Source organism: Microcaecilia unicolor, chromosome 2, assembly GCF_901765095.1.
Source record: "Microcaecilia unicolor chromosome 2, aMicUni1.1, whole genome shotgun sequence".
NCBI classification, from domain to species: Eukaryota; Metazoa; Chordata; class Amphibia; order Gymnophiona; family Siphonopidae; genus Microcaecilia; species Microcaecilia unicolor.
In genome coordinates this window covers 201,223,868-201,245,506 of record NC_044032.1, presented here as the reverse complement: position 1 = coordinate 201,245,506, position 21,639 = coordinate 201,223,868, and the positions used below count along the sequence as shown (strand labels likewise).

Genomic DNA, 21,639 nt, shown 5'->3' with positions numbered 1-21,639 from the left:
CACTCTGTGTGTGATTTCATAACTTTTAAAAGTTTCATGTCATCTTCAAATTTGATCATCTCACTCATTTCCATTACTAGATCATTTATAATATGTTAAAAAAAACATCAGGGGGGGGGGGGGGACAAGATGGCATCAGAGTTAATGCACTGAGAAACAGCTCTCATTTCTGCTTGATTATTAAGAATTTCCTGATTTTTCTTCTGCCTGATTGATGCTCATGCGAGGGGGCAACACAACAGGTGTTCCTTCTATGTGAGTCCCATTCCCAGCATTAATCTGCATTACCAGCTTTTCAGCCTCTGCTGAAGGGTGAAGCTGCTATTGGAGTGAGGAAGAGCCCCAGATTAGCAAGCAACATTTTGCTTAGCCCAGCAGGTCTTGAACCCCCCTCCATGTCCTGGGGTTGTCAACATTGGATTACTACAGCCTAGGGAGGAAGCCAGAATGGAGTCTGGAGAGCCTAGTGTGCCAGCATATTCAACAAGCAGTAGAGGTAATTGATTCTATACTGAACCTGTTACTCAGACGCGTCGGCCACAGAGGGAGCCAAGCTCGAGATTCGGCGATCTGAAGAGTTTGCTTTGATACTGTCTTTGGTGTCCTTGCAATTGCTGATTAGACCTCCTGTGGTAATGTTAGATTCACTTTGGTCAGTGATAGGGAATTTTCACAAGGTATGCTCCACATTTGTAACAATTTCGACCTCCTCAGTTGTTAAGCTGCAGGACATGGAAGTGAAATTGCAGACACAGATTCCACATATTGACAGTTTAGAAAAATCAGTGAAAAACCTGAAAATTAATGTATCTACTGTTTCTCAAGTTAAAAATATATTTCTAAGGAAGATGGGGAATTTTAATTGAAGTCTTAATTTGTGATTTTTAAATTTTTCACAATCAAATTTTCCTTCTGCTGAAGAATTGATGACTAAGTTTTTGACTAGTCTTAGGGTATCCTGAGACTGTGGCTCCAGTAATGAAAAAAATGTATTTTTGTCACAAGCTAGTAACTCCATTGGTGACCAGGAACCATTAAGGACTACATTCTATAAATAAAACCAAAAATCAGTGCCAAAAAAAGCGATAAGCACTAATCTATAAACGAAGCTCAAGGGGCCTCTTTAAAAAGCAGCGCTAATGATTCCCGGTGCGGCAGATGAGAGGAAGCTCATTCAATTCCTATGGGTTTCCTCTCATTTGCTGCACGGAAATCGGTAGTGTGGCTTTGTAAAATAAGCCCAAACTTAGGCGCCATTTATAGAGTAGTGCTTATGCTGGGATCCATGATTTATCCTATTGTAAATCCTTGTGCTCGTATTAGGTACGGATCCCCCTTATTCTATAAAAACGAGTGTAAATTGTAGAGATACTCCTAATTCACCCATGACCCTCTCATGAACCCATGTGCAAAATTCACATATGGATCCCAGCACCAAATTCTGGGGCCTTTTTACAGAGCAGCAGTATGCCCAACGTGGGCTTACTGCTCGCTCTTTTGGGACTGACGCCAGCCCAATGTGGCTGCCAGCAGGTTTCCCATCCTGGGCGCATGCCATTTCCAGGGGAAAAAGAAAACCCCCTGGAAATGGCTTGCATGGTGCTAACCTGGTGGTAATCAGGCATTGCCACATGCAGCCCAGTTACCAACGGGTTAGCACGGGAGCCCTTATCGCCACCTTGTTGGGTGGCGGTAAGGGCTCCCCATCGCATGGCCATGCGGTAAGAGTTCTCTTACCGCATGGCTATGTGTGCTGGTGTCAGGCTTCCTGTGAAACCACTGGGTTAGGGAGCCCTTGGACCCCTGCCGAGGAGTGGCAGCAGCAGGAGAATCACCCAAAACACAAGACAAGACAGACCTCTGACAGAAAACTGCTGGACTTCACCTGCACTTGACCACCCTTCCCCAGGAGTTGAACCCTGGGTGCAGGCAGCCAGCAGGACTTACCAGACAGGGCAGGAACAGGATACCAACAAGGAGACAAGCCGGGTCCTGGGCAGGCGACAGACAGTAGCATAAACCAAGAGATAAGCCGGGTCTTGGGCAGGCAGCAGACAGTAGAATAAACCAGGAAATAAGCAGGGCCAAAGCTGAAACCGGAAAATAGCACAGACGCACTGCAACAAATCTCGCAGAGGGAAACTCCTCTAAGGACCTCTGTTGCAAGGCAAACTAGAAAGCATCTAGGTGGTAAATGAAGGCAAAGTACAAGGGAGGTCACCAGGTACGGGTACTGCTTAGTTCCAAAAACTCCCAAGACAGTCCGGAGGGCTGGAAGATCTGGACCGGACCGGAGTACCTTCTGGAACATGGGAAACAGCCAGCAGTCAATCCATAGCAGCCACCAGGTCTAGCCACCAGGTGGCGAGATGAATGAGAGCATGAAACATGGGCCAAATCGTAACAGCTGGGGACTTTTTTACCTTCTGCAGTAAAAAGGGCCTTGGCGCATGGGAAATTGGCCCTCAATGCCAGTGAAGGGCCCTTTTCCCCCACAGCTTGGTAAAAAGGCCCCTCTGTGTGTATACAACTAGATTAATTCCAATTAGCACTGATAATTGTTAGGGCCCAATTACTGGTGTTAATTGGCTTGTTATTCAATTAAATTGCATGCACACTTAAATTTGAATGCACAATTCTTAGTGCTATAAATAGAATTTGGGGGTAAATGTTTCAGAAATTTTTGGAATTATCTCTGGAGAATATTAGATTTAGAGGTGCATTGTCGTTTTTTTTCCATCAAGAGAAAGATGCTATTACAAAACTTTATTTTCATGCAAAAGATACTAACTTCTGTGGAGAAAAAATTCAGGCATTCCTGGATGTTTCCCAGTTTAGGAGGAAACAATTTCTGCAGTTGAGACAGCATGTGAATTCATGTTTCAAGTAAGATTTTTTTTGTAAATGTTGTATTTCTTATCAAACTCATAAATATGTTTTCTATCAATATTTTTTTCATGAAGAGAAAGGTGTCTCTATTTGATTAACACTATTTGGCTAATCTGGATCTGTTACTTCAGTACATACATACTGTTAGGGGAAAATTGCTCTGTTTCCTAGTTTTTTCTTTTGTTTAATTTACCAGCTTTCTTTGTTTTTCCTAACTCTTGTTCCTCCTTAGATATGGATTATATATTTTAAATTTATTTCTGTATAATCAGTAGTAGATATTTATTTGTTAATGGTTTGTTTCATATTCAAACAAACAAAAAAAGCATTGGTCCCAGTAAAGATATTTGTGGCACTCCACTATTCACTTGCCTACATTTAGAGAATTTCTACCCTCTATTTTTTTTAACCCAGCGGTTCCCAAACTGTGTGCAGCAGCGCTCTGGTACACTGCAGCGAGCTCTCTGGGGTGCCACAACAAATCCAAACCTCCTTCCCACCACCACCCGAACCACTACTGTAGACAGCAGCGGCAGCAAAACAACAACAAAAAAAAAACAAGTGTGAGGCTGCAGCAGCCTTCAAGCATGTGCTGTCAGTTCTGTCAGTCCTCTGCCCCCCGGAACTGGAAACTGGCGTCAGCGGAGGCAGAGGACCAGCAAAGCCGACAGTGCATGCATGAAGGCTGCTGCAGCCCTGTACTTAATATTTTTTTTGTCGCAGCCACTGGGTTCACAGAGCAGATGGCCTTTGGGACTTGCTTTTGCTGCCAAGGAGGTTGGATGAAAACAGGAGGCGGGAGGAAGTTAGGGAACAGAGCAATTTTCCCCTAACAGTATGTATGTCCTGAAGTAACAGATCCAGATTAGCCAAATAGTGTTAATCAAATGGAGACAACTTTCTCTTCATGAAAAAAAATATTGATTGATAGAAAACATATTTATGTTAGTCACTTCACTGGCTCCCTATCCGTTTCCGCATACAGTTCAAACTCCTCTTATTGACTTTTAAGTGCATTCACTCTGCAGCTCCTCAGTACCTCTCCGCTCTCATCTCTCCCTATACTCCTCCCCGGGAGCTCCGTTCACTGGGTAAATCTCTCTTATCTGCACCCTTCTCCTTCACCACTCCAGACTCCGTTCCTTTTATTTTGTTGCACCATATGCCTGGAATAAACTTCTTGAGCCGGTCCATCAAGCTCCATCTCTGGCCGTCTTCAAATCTAGGCTAAAAGCCCACCTTTTTGATGTTGCTTTTAACTCTTAACCCTTACTCACTTGTTCAGTATCCTTATTTTATCATCCCCACCTCAGTAATTCCCTTATCTCTTATTTGTCCTGTTTGTCTGTCCTAATTAGATTGTAAGCTCGGTTGAGCAGGGACTGTCTCTTCATGTTCAAGTGTACAGCGCTGCGTACATCTAGTAGCGCTATAGAAATGATAAGTAGTAGTAGTACTAGTAGTAGAAGTCAAAAAGTTGAAGCCAGTAGGTCAGTCTATGTTTCCCTTTCCCATTCAAACAAAGCAAGGAAGCCTAGCAAACCAACCTATGAGTTGCTGCATCCACATTGTCATTCTTTATTGCTGGTAGCATTTTTATTTAATCACATTTTGTATTTTCAAACATGTCAGCTTGAGTAGCATACAGATGTACACAGAAGTAGTATAATAATGGAATATCTTTCATAGGTAGAGTAGTAATTTGTTATAAATCGTAATCAGTGTGTCATTTGGAGCGGCGGGGGGCGGCGTAGACCTGTGTGGCCGTGGGGGTGGAGATCAGTGTGCCGGGGGGGGGCAGAGACCTGTGTGGCCGGAGGGGGGGTGCCATGAAAAATTGCTTGGACACTCAGGCTCATTTTCAAAGCACTTAGCCTCCCAAAGTTCCATAGAAACCTATGGAACTTAGCCTCCCAAAGTGCTTTGAAAATATGCCTCATCATGGGTGCCATGAACTGAAAACGCCTAAATTTTATAGAATAGACAAATTTCCACAGGGTACATAGAATATCCTGAGTGACTCACCACGTAACTACATTTGGTCACATCTATTTACTTGGTGTAAATCCTGTTGCCTACATTAGGCACAGATCATGTGTATTCTATATTAATGTGCATAGATTTAGAAACACCCACTTCCCACCCATGGTCATGCCCACTTTTCAACTATGCAACTTAGAATTTAGGTGCACCATGCTACAGAATACAATTAGTGAGTTCATGTGAATCTCAATTAATGCCAATTAGTGCCAATTAGTGCTGATAATTGCTTGTTAACATCCAATTAACAGTACTGATTAGCTAGTTAGCCAATTAACTTATGCACATTGTTATAGAATATGCTTTGGTTTCCGAGCAGATTTTCAGGTGCCATATATAGAATCTGGGGGTAAGCTCTTAATGCATCAGCACAGAAAAACAGGCTACTGTAAAAAGTGTTAAAAGCATTTTGTGACATTTTGCTTGGTTTTAAGCTAAGTGGGTTCTAACTATTTTTTAAAAATATTTTTGTAGAGGGGGCGGGGAGTAGGCATTCCCATGCTATTCAGCTAGCACATCTTGAGTAGTGCTTGCTAACCATATAAAACAGATTTAACATGTGAGTACTTGGCACCTCCAAATTAGGAGGCTGTAAGTGCTCCCACATTAACGTTTTCCAACATGACATTAGCACACAACTGCAAATGTTAAAAAATGCCTAAAGCATGTGGCATTAAATCTGAACTTAGTGTATGGGAAAACCCTGTGCTAGAACACATCAAGCCCAGATTTCTGTGCACTTTAGTAAAAGGGTCCTATAGTTAAGTTTATTTTGTCCAATTTGCATCGATTTGCACTCATGCACAGTAAACTTTCCAGAGGCTGCTCTCTACCCAGTCTCCAGGTGACCTTATGTTCTCCAGTTGCCTAATGGTTAGTGCAGTGGCCTGAGAAGGAGGGAAATTGGATTTAATTCCCACTGTAACTCCTTGTGACTCTGGGCAAGTCACTTAACACTACATTGCATCAGGTACAAAAATAAGTACCTGTATATAATATACAAACCATTTTGACTGAAACCACACAAAGGCAGTATATCTAATCCCATCACTTTTCCCTCACAATCTGCCCTCTATTTTCATGAGTCTTTCATTTTAACAATTGTTCCTTTCTCTCATCTGTTTTGTTTTGCTAGTCATGATATTTTTGAACCTCATATCCCTCTGCATCCTGGGATTTTTCCCATTAAATAAATTAAATAATATAATAATAATAATACAATCCTATACAAAGGATGGCAAATTTACCTACACTGGACAGTGTAAGGCTTAAGCCAAGCCCCTCTACTGAGGAACAACTTTTTTGAAATGCACAGGCATAGTATTTATTCAGGGAAAGCAATGGAAGTACATAAGTACATAAGTAGTGCCATACTAGGAAAGACCAAAGGTCCATCTAGCCCAGCATCCTGTCACCGACAGTGGCCAATCCAGGTCAAGGGCACCTGGCACGCTCCCCAAACGTAAAAACATTCCAGACAAGTTATACCTAAAAATGCGGAATTTTTCCAAGTCCATTTAATAGCGGTCTATGGACTTGTCCTTTAGGAATCTATCTAACCCCTTTTTAAACTCCGTCAAGCTAACCGCCCGTACCACGTTCTCCGGCAACGAATTCCAGAGTCTAATTACACGTTGGGTGAAGAAAAATTTTCTCCGATTCGTTTTAAATTTACCACACTGTAGCTTCAACTCATGCCCTCTAGTCCTAGTATTTTTGGATAGCGTGAACAGTCGCTTCACATCCACCCGATCCATTCCACTCATTATTTTATACATTCTATCATATCTCCCCTCAGCCGTCTCTTCTCCAAGCTGAAAAGCCCTAGCCTTCTCAGTTATTTGCACAAGAGACATATAGAAGCAGAACACATTTTTCAAAATATATCTTCTAGCAAAGAATGCACTACACAGCATCTCTTTCAGGAGTAGCAAAGCACAAAATAAGAGACATGATGAAGTGAAAAATAAACAACAATGGAAACCAGTAGAGCAATTCCTTTCTCCAGCGCCACACTCACAGTTAACAGAATACTGTTGATGAGCGAAACTGACCAGAGACAAGCAGGGTTCAACAACAGAGGAGCATGTTTCCATGGGAGAATATAGATTTTCATGGCAAAGGAAGCAGAGAAACAGGTTTCCATAAGGAAACTAAAACTACAGGAGGAGGAACCTGGGAAATTAACATCATCAGTTGTCCTGTCCAAACAAAATCATTGCTAGTTATTCTAAGGGGTCTTTTACTAAAGCTAAGCTTGAGTTATCTGCAGCAGGGCCCATTTTATTCCTATGGGCCCTGCTGCAGATAACTCAAGCTAAGCTTTAGTAAAAGACACCCCTAGTGATCTGGATGAATATTCATTTTGTAGGCTCTTCCTAGCCCCATCCAAAATCTACCCATATCACGTTCCCTTGCTATTTGCACATTCTTCAGTTTTAGAGGTGTAGCTATCAAAGTGGGCTACCAATCAGACATGCTATTTTACTGCTAATTGTACTTATTCATTGCATAAAATAGGACCTCTGCTAAAGTAACATAACATGCCTTAGCAGTAGCTCATGTTGATTTCCAGTGTATAAGAATTTAAAATTAATCATTTAAAATTGGAGTGGAAGTGTTTTCTTTCAAAAAATCTTCTCAAATATTGGGGGTTGAGATTGATAGAACTATTAATTTATTTATTTGTAGCATTTGTATCCCACATTTTCCCAACAATTTGCAGGCTCAATGTGGCTTACATTTGCTGTAATGGCGGCTGCCATTTCCGGGTAACAGAATTACAAATGGTAATGTGTTAAGTTGCATACATACATGAAACATACATGTAACATAACATACGTGAACAGATCATGGTATAGATATATCATGTGCATATATATGTTAAGGAAGAATAAATTATGGTAATACATAAACGTTCCTGAGTACAAAATTGGGTTGTATCATTCTTTAGGTCATCGACTATGGAGAGACCATATTCGACAGAGATTGAAGTGGTTATGCTTATTCATTAAGTGTCATGTAAATTTCGTTGTAAAGAAGTGTTTGTTCTAGTTAAAGAGACTTAGGGCCCTGTTTACTAAGGTGCGTTATTGTTTTTGGCGTGCCTTCACTTAGCACACGTGCTAACCATGAAGTCACCTATAGGGATATTGTAGGCACGGTTAATGTGCATTAAAAACATTAATGCACCTATAATGCTGCTTAGTAAACAGGGACCTTAGGGTCAAGTTTACTAAGCCGTGCTGTAGGCACACCAGCATTTTTAGATCATGCCATGTAATTTCATTGAGTGTCCTCTGGTCTTTGTAATTTTGAAAGGGTAAAAAAAATCTATTCATTTCTACTCATTCTACACCATTCGGGATTTTGTAGACCTCAATCATATCTCCCCTCAGCCATCACTTTACCAAGCTGAAGAGCCCTAACCTCTTTAGCTTTTCCTCATACGAGAGGAGTTCCATCCTCTATCACTTTGGTAGTTCTTCTTTCAACCTTTTCTAATTCTGCACATCTTTTTTGAGAGATGGTGACCAGAACTGAATGCAATATTGAAGGTGAGGTCGCACCATGGAGTGATACAGAGGCATTATAGTAATTTCAGTCTTATTCGCCATACACTTTTCCTAATAATTCCTAGAATTCCATTTGCTTTTATGGCAGTCGCCGCACACTGAGAAGGAAATTTCAGCATATGATCCACAGTGACACCTAGATCTTTTTCATAGGTGCTGACCTCCAAGGTGGACCACAGCATCAGGTGCCAAAGTGCTATTTTGTAAGAGCATGCATAAGATGCATAGCAGGCCCCTGGTGCATCTACATGACTGTAGTTATATTCACTCTGATTCGATAAAAGTTACCAAAAATTGCACATGCAAATATAGACATGGTCCCGAATTGCACGCAAACATTTATTGATTAATGAGCCAATTAGTGCCAATAATTGATAATTATTGGTACTAATTAGATTTAATTGAGACTTACCCATGTAAATTTAGGTGCAGGATTCATGCCTAAAAACTATGTGCGACCTGAAAAGGGACAAAGTAAATGGACAGTCATGGGCGTTTTGGGACAGGTCAGGGGCATGGTTTTGAGTTACATGCATTGGTGCCCTGTACATAAATTTATCCACAAGCACTTGCCCCACATTTTCATTGGTGCAAATGGCGGTGCCTGAATTTACACATGACCACTCCGCTTGAGGGTTAATTCTATAAACCACGCTGAACTTTAGGCATGGCTTATAGTATATAATTTAAGCGGGGGGTTTTCGGGGCTGATTTTTTTGGGTGCCACATATAGAATCTAGTCCATTATGTCTATTGATGGTGTAACTGCAGGCAAATAAGTGCAAGATGTGCAGATTCTGGGCTATGCCAATATTCTATAATAGAATCGGGGTACCTAGCTGCCATTATACAATAGGCACTCACCATGCAGTCTTGGAGTGCTTATGTGGAGGTACCCAGTTACAGATGTAACCCCCCCCCACCCCCCACAGGTACCTGTTGGAGCCTATATTGTAAAGAAAAGTAGGCACTTACTTTAATTTACAGAATACTAGTGTAACAGGAAAAATACATGTATATAATTTAGGTTTGATCAATTATACCAGAGATAGAGCTGGTGTAAATGTTCATGCTGAGATTGGCAAAAAAAAAAAAAGTAAATTATAGCAGTCTTATTTACACCTAAAACTGTGCCTATGCTCTGCCAGTGTCTGCCTATGTTCATGTGTGCCATGAAACTATTCGCCATCATATTCAGTCACCATTTGATAGAATAGCACATAACTGGAATTTTGATATTTAGGCACATATATGTAGACATGTTCATTTATATGATAGTATTCTGATTATTTTCCCTTATTCTTGGTCCTTAAATGTTGGCATCTTCATCATAGAGTAAACCCTAGTGCGTGATGGGGATAAAAAAACAAAGAGGCTGATATTCAAAGTGATTTAAGCAGGCAGGAGTCTCTTCTGCCTGCTTAAATCACTTTCTCCCGCCTAAGTGGGGTTATTCAACAGTACTTAACTGGAGAGTGCTGCTGAACATTCCCTCACACTGCCCAACCAGGTCAGGGGCAGCACTGGGGGTGACACTAGGGGGGAGTCCCAGGTTATGCAGGTGATGGCAATATTCCGTTCCGGCACATGCATAGCTAAGCGGCTTAATTTAGGACAGCTCAGGAGCTGTCCAAGCTGCTTAACTGTGCATGTGCCATCTTTCAATATCGGGCTGGCACCCACATAACTTTATTTTTCCTTAAAAAAAAGCCCCTCCCCCATGTCCCCTCTTTCCTTCCATTCTTACCCCAGCCTTCAACTCTTTGACACTACAGCACATCCACTCACTTCTGTGCACCCAAATAATATGCCAGACTTTAGTAGTGGAGTGAGTCATTTCCACAGACAGAACCACTACTCTGCTCTGACTATCCTTTCATTTGGAGAAGTTCATTTTGCTGAAAACAGGACCTATCTTCAATTTCTGGGACTGAGGAATATGATCAGCATCCTGTACAGATTAAACTGAGGGCCAGATGCACAAAATTTACCATGCTATTAGCGTTTGCTTTAGACTGGTTCTAGCCAGTCTAAAGCAAACCATTATGTAGCTAGTAATGTACAAAGGGGTTTTCTATGGCTCTAATATATGCCATTAGCAGCCACTGTGGACAACATGCAAATGTATTACAATGAGCTCATTAGTATTCTAATGTGTATTCCAGGGGATGTACAGTTCCAGACTTGCCATAATTTCACAAGCAAATTTAACAGCTGTTCTAGAGTTGTTGGAGAGGAGAGAAGCACACGCAAGCACTGTAAAGGCTGCCTACTTGTGCTTCCTACCTCTCACCTTCTGATGCGCCCCTCCCTGAATTTCTATTTAAATTTCCCTGGTGGTCCAATAGCCCCCAACACTCCCACCCAAATCTTTTTTTTTTTTTAATTTCACTGGTGGTCCAGTGAACCCTGACCCCCATGGCCCTCCTCAAATCTTTTTTAAAAATTTTCCCTGGAGACCCCACTCCTCGCAATCCCCCCCCAATTTTTTTTTAATTTCCATGGTTGCCCAGTGAACCAGACCCCTTCCCCCCATGCATGCGCACAACCCTCCCTTTTGGTCCCAACCCCAACCGCACCCCTCCCTTTAACTTTACAAGGTGGAGGCAGGAGCAACAACTCCTCCCTCCAGTCTCAGGTCCACCTGGAAAAATATTGTGGTGCCCAGGCCCTGCCCAGTGCATTCTGGGATGTACTTAGCAAGGCTAAACACCATATAAGGAAAAACTCCTTATATGGTTTTTAGCCCCATCCAGTGCATCCCAGAATGCAGTGGGCAGGGCCTGGGCACCGCCATTTTGTTCTGGGCAGGCCAGAGGCAGGAGAGAGGAGCTGTTGCTCCTGCCCTCCTGCTTCCACCTTGTAAGGGTACAGGGAGGGGTTGGGACCAGGAGGGAGGGTGGTGTGCACATTTGGGGGAAGAGATCCAGGTCACTGGACCACCAGGGAAAAAGATTTGGGGGAGTCACAGGGAGGGCTGCAGGGAGGGGGGATCAGGGTCCACTGGACCACCAGGGAAAGTTTAAAAAATTTGTGGGGTTGGGGGGATCCGTGCAGCTCATTTGCATGCAGTCCCCTTTGTGCATGGCTCGTTGTTAGCATGTTGCTAAATTACAGAGGCAGCTATATTTTACGGCTGCCTTTATGCATCGGGCCTTGAGTGTAGATACAATGGAATTCAAGAAGCAGGAGCACATCTCATTCAAAATATGCACCCTGGTATACAAAATAAATTTTTTAACATGGCCCAGGCTAATATGAGAGATCTAATCGACCTCCCTCTCAGGTACGCAAAAGCCGGAACCTACACCTACTTAAATCTCCACTACCCAAAATGCCAGAAACTAATATACAAGACCATATATTCAGCCAAGTTCTCATACCTAAGCATACAAAACTATGGAATACCTTACCAAACAATTTGACATGCATAGGCCAATACCTCAAATTTCAAAAATACCTCAAAGCATTTTTCTCTCTGAGTTTCGTATCACATATTAGTCATCTGACCCATACGCCCCACCCTTCTAAAGATACCTCTGTAACCTTCAGTACCCCTGTTATTTATGCTTTATATGGTCTGTTACTACCCCATTGTTAATGTAAGCCACAATGATCCAACGTAAGTTGGAAATTGTGGGGTATAAATGTTATAAATAAATAAATCAAAAGGGTTTTTTTTTTTGCACAGGTCTTCTAATTTTTGTGACTATTTTTTATAATCAGAAAGGGTTTTTTTTAGAGAGTTTATCCATACGTTCTTGTTTAGATTTACCTATACCTTAACTTTTGTTGCTTTTACATTTGTTTATTGTAATTACTGTGAATGTTATATTATACTCCACTTAGTATTGTAGTCGGATAATAAGCCAATAAATAAATGTAAATTATATATTATTCTGCTGGCTGAAAATTGACTTCAGAAACAGCAAAAAGCAGAGATGGTCACAGTGATAATGATGTCACTGGAGCCACACTCTGGTTAAAATTTTATTGCTGGCCAGACACGACCATGTTTCGGCAAGTGCCTGCATCAGGGGTCCTTGTTTTTCAATGTGAGTAAATAACTTTAACCTCTCATATAATCGGCTGATCCTACAAAATACTGCTACACTATTCAAATCAACTCATTTGTTTGTGATCTACAATAGCAAAGCAACAACACCCTGATGCAAGCACTTGCCAAAGCATGGTCGTGTTAGAGCAACAATAAAATTAATAACCAGAGTGTGGCTCTGGCGACATCATTATCCCCCCTGGCTGTCTCCACTTTTTGCTGTTTCTGTTCTCTAAGGAACATTTTTGTTCCTCTCCTGCATTCTCTTTTGAAAACTGATTTCAACATGAATACATCCTAAACAAGTGGCACAATATACATTCATTGTTTTATTAGGTGCAGTTACTTGCTTTGTGTCCAAATATAGCTTTCTAGCATGTACTGCATAATGAAAATCTTAAGGTAACAGTACTGCTAACAACAAGTTCTAAATTTGGATGTTATGAGAGTGTTTAGGGAAGCCACAGTAAGCTTACCTGTCATATTGCAGTATACAAGAAATGGTCTCAAAGGCCCACTTCCATCAGAATCAATGTAGTAAAATCCTGAAGTGTTCCCTTTGTGTTTATAAGCTTCACATGATTGCTCATAGATAGCTGAAAAAAAAAATAAAGACTGCCATTAAAAAATTCTATGGCATTACTCTGCATTTCATTTGGCTCAAGAAAAATTGTTCTGAACTTCAGCTCTACAGCATTCTCACACATTCATTGACAGTGGTGAAGAAGCAACATCCTACTCATTTATCTGAAAGAAACCATGATTTATTGTTTGTGGAAACAAAAGCTACTAAGGAATCTCAACTGCTACTAGGTGTGAGTAGCTGAGGACAGATGGACAAATGCATGTGGAAGGCAATCAAATACTGTAATGCTGAAATGAATAACATTCAATGACTTGCATTCCCTTTGGTGTCAGAAAGAAAAAAGAAATCTAATATTAATTCTTTTCTCCTTGACTACATTTCTGAGTATTAATGAAAATGTATGTGTGGTTTCTAGTGGCTGTGTATTGCTGAAACTGATACTTGCACAAATATGTTAGTGTGATGAAAATATTACCAACAATTCCATAGTACATGACTGCTCTTATGATTTTTTTCTTGAGGATGAGGGATCTTCTATTGCTGTGGGAGTGTACTTAAACTTTTTTTTTCAATTTTTACTTGTTTCACTAGTGGTTATTTTGTTTTAAGTAATGTTTCCTAAGCACAGAGTGTACCAATCTTTCTATGGTCATAACCCTATTTGCATAGCCACAGAAAGTATTTGATCCTATGGATGATGGGGCCAATGACATCTTATGGACTTATGACCCCCATTTGGGGTTGTGACCACTGTTTCTTCTAAGATGAGCGCGAGTCCTCCACCTACAATCCTGCCAGTGGGAGGTGCTGTTTCACTATCACATTTTCAATATTGAGGGACAGGCAAGCTAAGCAGGACTCCAAGGATCCTGCATATCCCTAGTGACTGAAAACAGTTAGAGAGCTCCTGCACAGCTTAGAGGGAACAGTTTCCACAATCCAAAGTTCAGGAAGCTCTTCCTAAGGACACATTAGTCAGAAGCAGAGACATGGTCATTTGTTCCTTGGAGAAGTTTTTCCTCATTCTTTTGCTCCACTTCCCTCTAAGCAGAAGGAGAAAAAGGAATGTGGTTTCTAAATCCCCAAAAGAGACAGCAAATACTAAATAACCTAATAATATTAGTCAATTAATAAATTGGTCTCTCATATGCTGGTTCTAAATTACAAAAATGAGATTAGGGACAAAAGAAGAACAGCAGCCCAATAATATTCCCCTGAGAGGCCTACAACAATGAGAGCAATTAAACGATGTTCCCCTTGCTGATCTTTCATACGTAGCTACACATCTCAGTTTGTGAATTAAAGATAGCAGCCATAACGCTTTGGGATATTTCTCTTCTTCTGCGGCCCAGGGCTGGAGTGTCATGCTATAACTACATAGTGCACACTCTGACAGCAGGGAAAGAAGGAGCAGTCCCAGGTGCTATCTTTTTCACTCGGGGTATCTTCTTAGGGCAGCAGGGAGCAGGGGAGAGACAGATTCCACTCAAATAACATATGCAGCTATGGCAGCAGCCAGAAAATGCCTTTGAATTTCTAGAGGTAGAACAGTTTTAGAGGATGTTTGATTATAACTTGATTGAAAAACTCATTCTCCATTCAGAGGTGTGCATGTAGTGGAGGAGTAGCCTAGTGGTTAATGCAGTGGCCTGAGAGCCAGGGGAACCAGGTCAAATTCCAACTGCAGCTTCTTGTGACTCTGAGCAAGTCACTTAAGGCCCCTTTTAACAAGCTGTGGCAAAAAGGTGCAGCGCTGGCGTTGGTGTGTGTCTTACATGTTGGCAGAGGCCCCCTTTTACTGCAGCTGGTAAAAGGGAAGTCTCGCTTTCCTTAGGAATGGCCATGCGGCAAATAAAGCACTTGTTGTGTGGCCATTTGGGGGGGGGAGCCCTTACTGTCACCCATTGAGGTAGCAGTAAGGGCTCCCGTATAAACCCAGCAGTAACCGGGCAGCACATGACACTACCCGCTTACCGTTGGGTACACTGCAGCGCTACAAACATTTTTTTAAAATTTGTAATGCCGGAAATGACGGTGTGCTAGGGCTGGGAAGTACCGCTGGGCTGCTGCAGTAACCCAGGGAGTACTCCTGTATAACAAGCAGGTCTGCTTGGTCTTACTACCGCTTAGTAAAAGAAGCCCTTAACCCTCCACTGCCCCACGTACCAAAAAATAAGTACCTGTATACAAGTCTGGTCTATATTCAAAATGATTTAACTGACAGATATGGTTAAAGGGGGTTGTCAGAGCTATCTGCTAATTTTCAGCAGTACTTAAGCAGTTATCACTGCTAAAAATTAGTGGTTAACATCTAAATGAAAGCCAGGTATTTTAGGGACATTCTGGGACTGCATAAAATGAGACCACATAAAAAAACAGTCCTATCCTTATGTGGCAACCCATGGCCATTTAAGTTCTGAATATCAACTTAAATGGCCATGTGTTAGCAGTCATTGCATAAATTGTATATTCAATGCCAAAACCTGGATATGGCCTGACATTGAATATATTCCAGCAATAAAACTGGCAGTGCTTAACAAAATGCTCACTACCAGTGGCTGAATATTTACCCCAGTTTTAAGCCCCCATGATTAATTTTCTCACTGAAATAGTTGATAATGATATACACGTAGAGAAGATAAAATCATGAAATTCTTTTATCAAGGTGAGTTAGTTGAGAGAAGAAGGATGGACTCAACCAATAATTAACAAGATAAGAAAAAAAAAAACACTTTAATTGGGAGAGGAATACCTTAAAGGAAAAAGCAAAGGGCCACAAAGAGTTTGAGTCCTGTTTTCCCAGTGACACTTCAATGACTATGGCAACTGTCCTTCTATAAAATGAACTGTGCCTTTAAGACAAGGGAACTGACTTGGAGGTAACTAGAAATGAAGCTTGTTTGCAATTACTGCAACAGCCCCTTGTGTCTTTGCTTTAACAGATTATTGCTACTGTATGTTGTTTCCATTATAGCTCTCCCGCTGGTTTTTCTAAATATTATTAAAATATTACAGAGCTCAGAATGGTAATAAGGAAACCCAGAAATCAGGCTGTTTGTCTTATTGCTGTAGCAGGGACTAGGAAAGAATAGCTGGCCGTCATGGCTTTTAACTGCACTCATTCTATGTCCCACTGTCAGAAATATTAGTTTCTGGAATCAGTGTGTTTACAGTGAAGTGGTACAAATATTTATGTTTCTATATAATTGCAGGACTTTAATCCAAGATAACTGTCAGAAAAAGAAACAGTTCATGAGAAAGAGTCAGGCTGGTTGACTTGGACAAGATGAAGATTTCTGTGACATTTCACTGAGAAGCTTCACCAAAAAAAGCTGCAGACAGAGATGGTACAATATATAGTAACTGCTTAATAAAGAGATACACTTAGAAGTGTGTTTTTTCTTTCAAATAGTCTCAAGGTACTCATCCATCTTAACTTCTTATTTACATCAACCTGCAAACAATAAGAAGCCATCACCATAGTAACATAGTAACATAGTAGATAACGGCAGAAAAGACCTTCATGGTCCATCCAGTCTGCCCAACAAGACAAACTCATATGTGTATACCTTACCTTGATTTGTACCTGCCTTATTCAGGGCACAGACCGTACAAGTCTGCCCAGCAGTACTTCCCACCTCCCAACCACCAGTCCCGCCTCTCATCACTGGCTCTGGACAGACCATATAAGTCTGCCCTCCGCTATCCTCACCTCCCAACCACCAACCCCTCTTTCACACCCACCTGCTCTGCCACCCAATTTCAGCTAAGCTTCTGAGGATCCAAAGATTCATAATGAGCTAGCTAGGGGGTAAGGAATATTAAAGGAATAGTGTTTATGCTTAATTACAATATTTATTTCCTTATTATACCGTAGAATTTGGTATCTGTAAAATTGCCAGTATAAATATACTCTACCCCACTTTTCTCAATCATTTGGTTAACAATTAAGCAAAACAATAAAACTATGAATGTATTTGACATCAAAAACATGAATGCTTATGTAAGTGCAACACTTCTGAGGTCTTCTTTTTTACAAAGCCGCGCTAGCAATTCATACACAGAACATGAGAGGAAGCCCATAGGAATTGAATGGGCTTCCATTTGCCGCACCAAGAATCGGCAGTGTTGGCTTTGTAAAAGAGGCCATAAGTGAATAAACTATAAGACCTGATTGTCATTTTCTGCAGTTACCAGATAAAGCACATATTCAAATATTCAGCAGCAGTAAATGATTAAGTAGAGCCACTGAATATATGTGTATTTGTGATCACCTGAAGCTTAAAAGCATGTTAGGACTGCGTGTTGGTTGATCTAATTTATGCACATATTTTACTGGAGTCCAACACTATTGTTCTGGCCCCCAGACTGCCACTAGTTTTGCCCCTTTTAAATATGAATAAATGTTGGTGTGTACAGCTTATAGGGCCTCTTTTATAAAAACAATTTCCCACACAGTAAATGTGATGCAGCCCATTCAAACAACTAATAGGCTGTGATGCATTTGCCGTGCCGAGAATCGCTAGTGCAGTTTAGTAAAGAGGCCCATCTAGATAGTTAAGGCAACAGAGAATCCTTTAACATGGCCATGCCCTAGTAAGAGTGAGGAAAGGACTAAGGGGAAGGGTAGACTAAGTTGGACTGGTTACTAGTCTATGTGTTGTGTTGTGGTGTGGTAGGAAGGAAAGGGGAAAGCATGATATCAGGAGTCACATTTTTGGTGGACAGTGGCATTTGGTAGGCAGTCTGGTAGGGAGACAGGTGTTGAAGGGGTTTATGTGAGTCTCTTCTTTTGGTACACCCCAAAAAGTTTGCTGTGGTGGTCGGTCTGAGAAGTAGCGCTAGTGAGGCAAAATGTGTATTGGATAGTGTTTATTGGCAGAGTGGATTTCAATAATTGACCCCTGATGCAAGCTTTTATGCTGAAACATGGCCCGTGTTGGGTTTCTCATTAAGAACTGCTTTGCTATCCCTACCTTGGAGGCCTTTGGTGCTTTTTTCTGCTATTTTATCTTGTGCAGTGTAGTTTAGAATCCCTTTTGTCTGCTGTTAGGGGTTCATATTTATCATTGCCTGTGTTTTATGGATCATTGGTTTGTGGTTCTTACTGGTGTTTTTTGGTGAGCTAGGCCATGCTGCATGGTAGGAGTGTACAGAAGGTTGTGGCCATGATATGTACCATGGCAGTGGTGCGGCATATTTGGGGCCTTAAGGTGGCTAAGGTTTCTGCCAGCAGTGCAGGCTGAGAGATAGTTTGGGTGGAGATACATAGTTTTGGTGCAGATATTCTGCTCAATCTTTTGTTAGCATAGTAATATCACAGAGAGTGCTAAGTGCTGGTGCATTTTCGTCTCATGATGTGCCATTTTTATCTATGAAGCTGGGTTTCAGTGGCAATTTATGATCATTCTATGGTGCATATGAAGTGGATGGCAAGGTCCTAGTACTGGTAGCATGTAGTAGGATTCTCATGAAGTTGCTGCTGGTGGGGACTTGGGTTCACTGTGCTAGCATGTTGCTGTGAGGTTTCTACCTTGCTGCCTCAGTGGTGGGGGTTCTGGGGAGCTGTTTGCTGGATTGTTTGGAGTATGAAGAAAGTCTCATGTAGTTATTGAAAGAGAAGGGTTTGAGTGACTTTTTTTTTGTGAAGGCTGGGGTAGAGGTTGATTGGTTGCAGTGATGACAAAAGGTACTGAGAAAGGGTAAGGGATTCTGGGCTCTGGCAACTTTCAGACCTACAGTTGGCAAGAGGGTAACACATATGTCTCTTTGTCAGGAGCAGTTTGTCTTGGAAGTATGGCAGCAGTGAGGCACAGATAAGGGTAAGGGAGGAGAGAAGGGGAGCCAGTGTCTTAGGTGGCAGTGATACTGCAGGGGCTTTCACAGTGGTGAAGGAGATTAGTAGTATCAGCTGGGGGAGTTCAGATGTGGGAGACATGAACAGTTGTACATGAGTAGGGTATGGCTACTGTGATCACAAAGGAAAGCAGTGATGAGTTGGAAGCCTCTTTGGCAGCTGCATTGTTTCCAAAGTAGGATGCATTTCATAGGCTTGCAAAAGGAGAACATTACAGGAGATAGGAAAGACAGCAGGGAGATCAGAAAAGGAAAGAAGGGGCACACTAAAAAGAAGAAATTGGTGTTGTGCTTGTATAAAAAGAAATTCATTAAAAACTTGAAGCAGATGGAGACTCACTTCTGAAATGTATGTGCATAGTTATAGAATACGGCCCACTGTGTGTAAAACTACGTGCTGGGATTTACACTACATTTTCAATTGGCGTAAATGGATGCATGGAGTTTTAGGCGCTGAGATATCAACTAAGTGTATTTTTTTTTTTTTTTATTTGTTGCTTATATCCCACATTTCCCACTCATGGAGGCGCAATGTGGCTTACAGAGAATTAAATAAGAGTACAACCTTAAAGCTTAGGCAGGCATAAGAGAAGCAAATAGGAGGGGAGAAACTAACAGCGAGAACTAGGCAGGGTAAGGGACTAGGGATGCATCAATCAACATGGTCAGTTGAGGGGTAAGTCTTAGCAAAGAGGAATGTTTTTAACAACTTCTTAAAAAGGGCATGGTCCTCTGAGTTTTAAGGTGATGAGGTAATGTGTTCCAGTGTTTAGGACTCCAATAACGGAAGGATGAGGCGAAGATTTTCTTGTACTTGACTCCCTTACAGTTCGGAAAGTGGAGGTGGAGATAGGACCTAGCAGTAGGGTTGGCATTTCTAGGCGGAAGGTCGATCAAGGGGAGCATGTAATCCGGGGCAGTCCCATAGATGATTTTATGTGTTAGGGAGCAGATCTTAAAAGCAATGCGCTCCTGTACAGGCAGCCAGTGAAGTTTAAAGCGCAGGGGTTCGGCGTGTGCAAATCGCCTTTCTCTAAGGATGAGCCTCGCTGCAGTGTTCTGAGCCGTTTGGAACGTTTTCAATAAGGAGGCCTGGCAACCCACATAAATACCACTACAATAATCCAGATGGGATAGGACAAGCCAGTGTACAAGGGTACGAAACAAGTCTCTGGGAAGGAGGTATCTGATGCGCCGAAGCCTCCACATGGCCTGGAACATTTTTTTGGAGACTAAGTGTACATGATCAACCAGCTGGATGTGTGAGTCCAGATGCACTCCTAACAGTCTCAGGCTGTTGGCAATCGGGAGGGCAGAGCCCAGAACTGGAAGCATTGTCTCAGATACATGAGCGTGCGTGGACGAGAGGATGAGACAATGAGTTTTTTCCCTGTTTAGCCTGAAGTGGAACACCCTAGCCCAATGTTCTAAAGTGGTGAAACAGGCATCTATGAGGTTGGCAACTTCTGTTACTGTGGATTGAAAAGGGATATAGACTGTAATATCATCTGCGTAGATGAAAGGGTTGAGGTTCAGGTTTGCAAGTGCTGTGGCTAAAGGCATCATCATAATATTGAATAGGGTAGGTGAAAGGGGAGAGCCTTGAGGGACCCCACAGGAAGCATTCCACTGTTCAGAAGTGTGGGAGTTAACCATGACCTGATAGGACCTTGAAGTCAAGAAACCCTTGAACCAATGCAAAACTGGCCCTCCTATACCAAAGGAATCCAGTAGATGGAGCAAGAGTTCATGATCCACCATGTCAAAAGCACTAGACATGTCAATTGTAGCAGAAGAATCTTCCGTCCAACAGATAGCTCTCATCGAAGTTAGATAAGAGGGTGACCAGGACGGTCTCCGTGCTGTAATGAACTCGAAAACCTGATTGTGATTGGTGGAGGATATCAAATTAGTCAAAATTCGTTGAGCTGAACATTGACCAGACTCTCCATCAGCTTGACAACTAGAGGTATCGAAGCCACTGGGCGATAGTTAGAGATGACATCTGGTTTGATCTTTAAATTCCTTTGGGATTGGGGTGAGAAGGATGTTTCCATGACCAGGCGGGAAAAAACCTACGCTTAAACATATAGTTGAGGTAATAGGTCAGTTCTTCAATGTAACATTTTGGTGCGACTTTTAGGAGATGTGGTCGGACATACATCTAATCTACAGCTTTTATTTGTGAATTTACGTAAAGCGGCTGTCACCTTGTCGGGCAACAGGCGATTGAATTTGATCCAAAAGCGGTCAGCAGGGCAAGCACCCGAAGGCACGTCCAAGGATACCAGGAAGTCATCCCGTCAGAGAGGCAGCTGACGGTTGAAGACCGCAGGGTAAGAATTTTTTCCTTGAAGTAAGATCCAAGTTGTGTAGCTGAAGGAGGATCAACACTGGAGCGTTCTAGCTTGCGAGTATCTAGAAAGGTGTTAGCAGCTGGTATATCTGTCGGATGTCCCGGCCAGCCGCCTGCATCTTGGATGAAAGTAAGTGCGCTTTGCAAGTCGAATGGCGTATTTGTACTTGCGGTGACTACTTTTCCAGGCCTCCCGAGCCTGATCAGATTTGCATTTTCGCCAATTTCTTTCCATACGTCGTACCTCACATTTCAAAGCTCTCAGGTCTGTTGAGAACCA

The 21,639-nt window shown here is 41.9% G+C and overlaps 1 protein-coding gene across 1 annotated transcript in view; it reads right to left on the bottom strand.

The window, feature by feature from the left end:
- LOC115463266 (contactin-associated protein-like 4) overlaps positions 1 to 21,639 on the bottom strand; it is a 1,024,538-nt gene that overhangs the window by 454,365 nt on the left and 548,534 nt on the right. Inside the window, 1 exon segment of the mRNA XM_030193620.1 lies at positions 13,038 to 13,157. Coding sequence (XP_030049480.1) covers positions 13,038 to 13,157 — 120 coding nt within the window.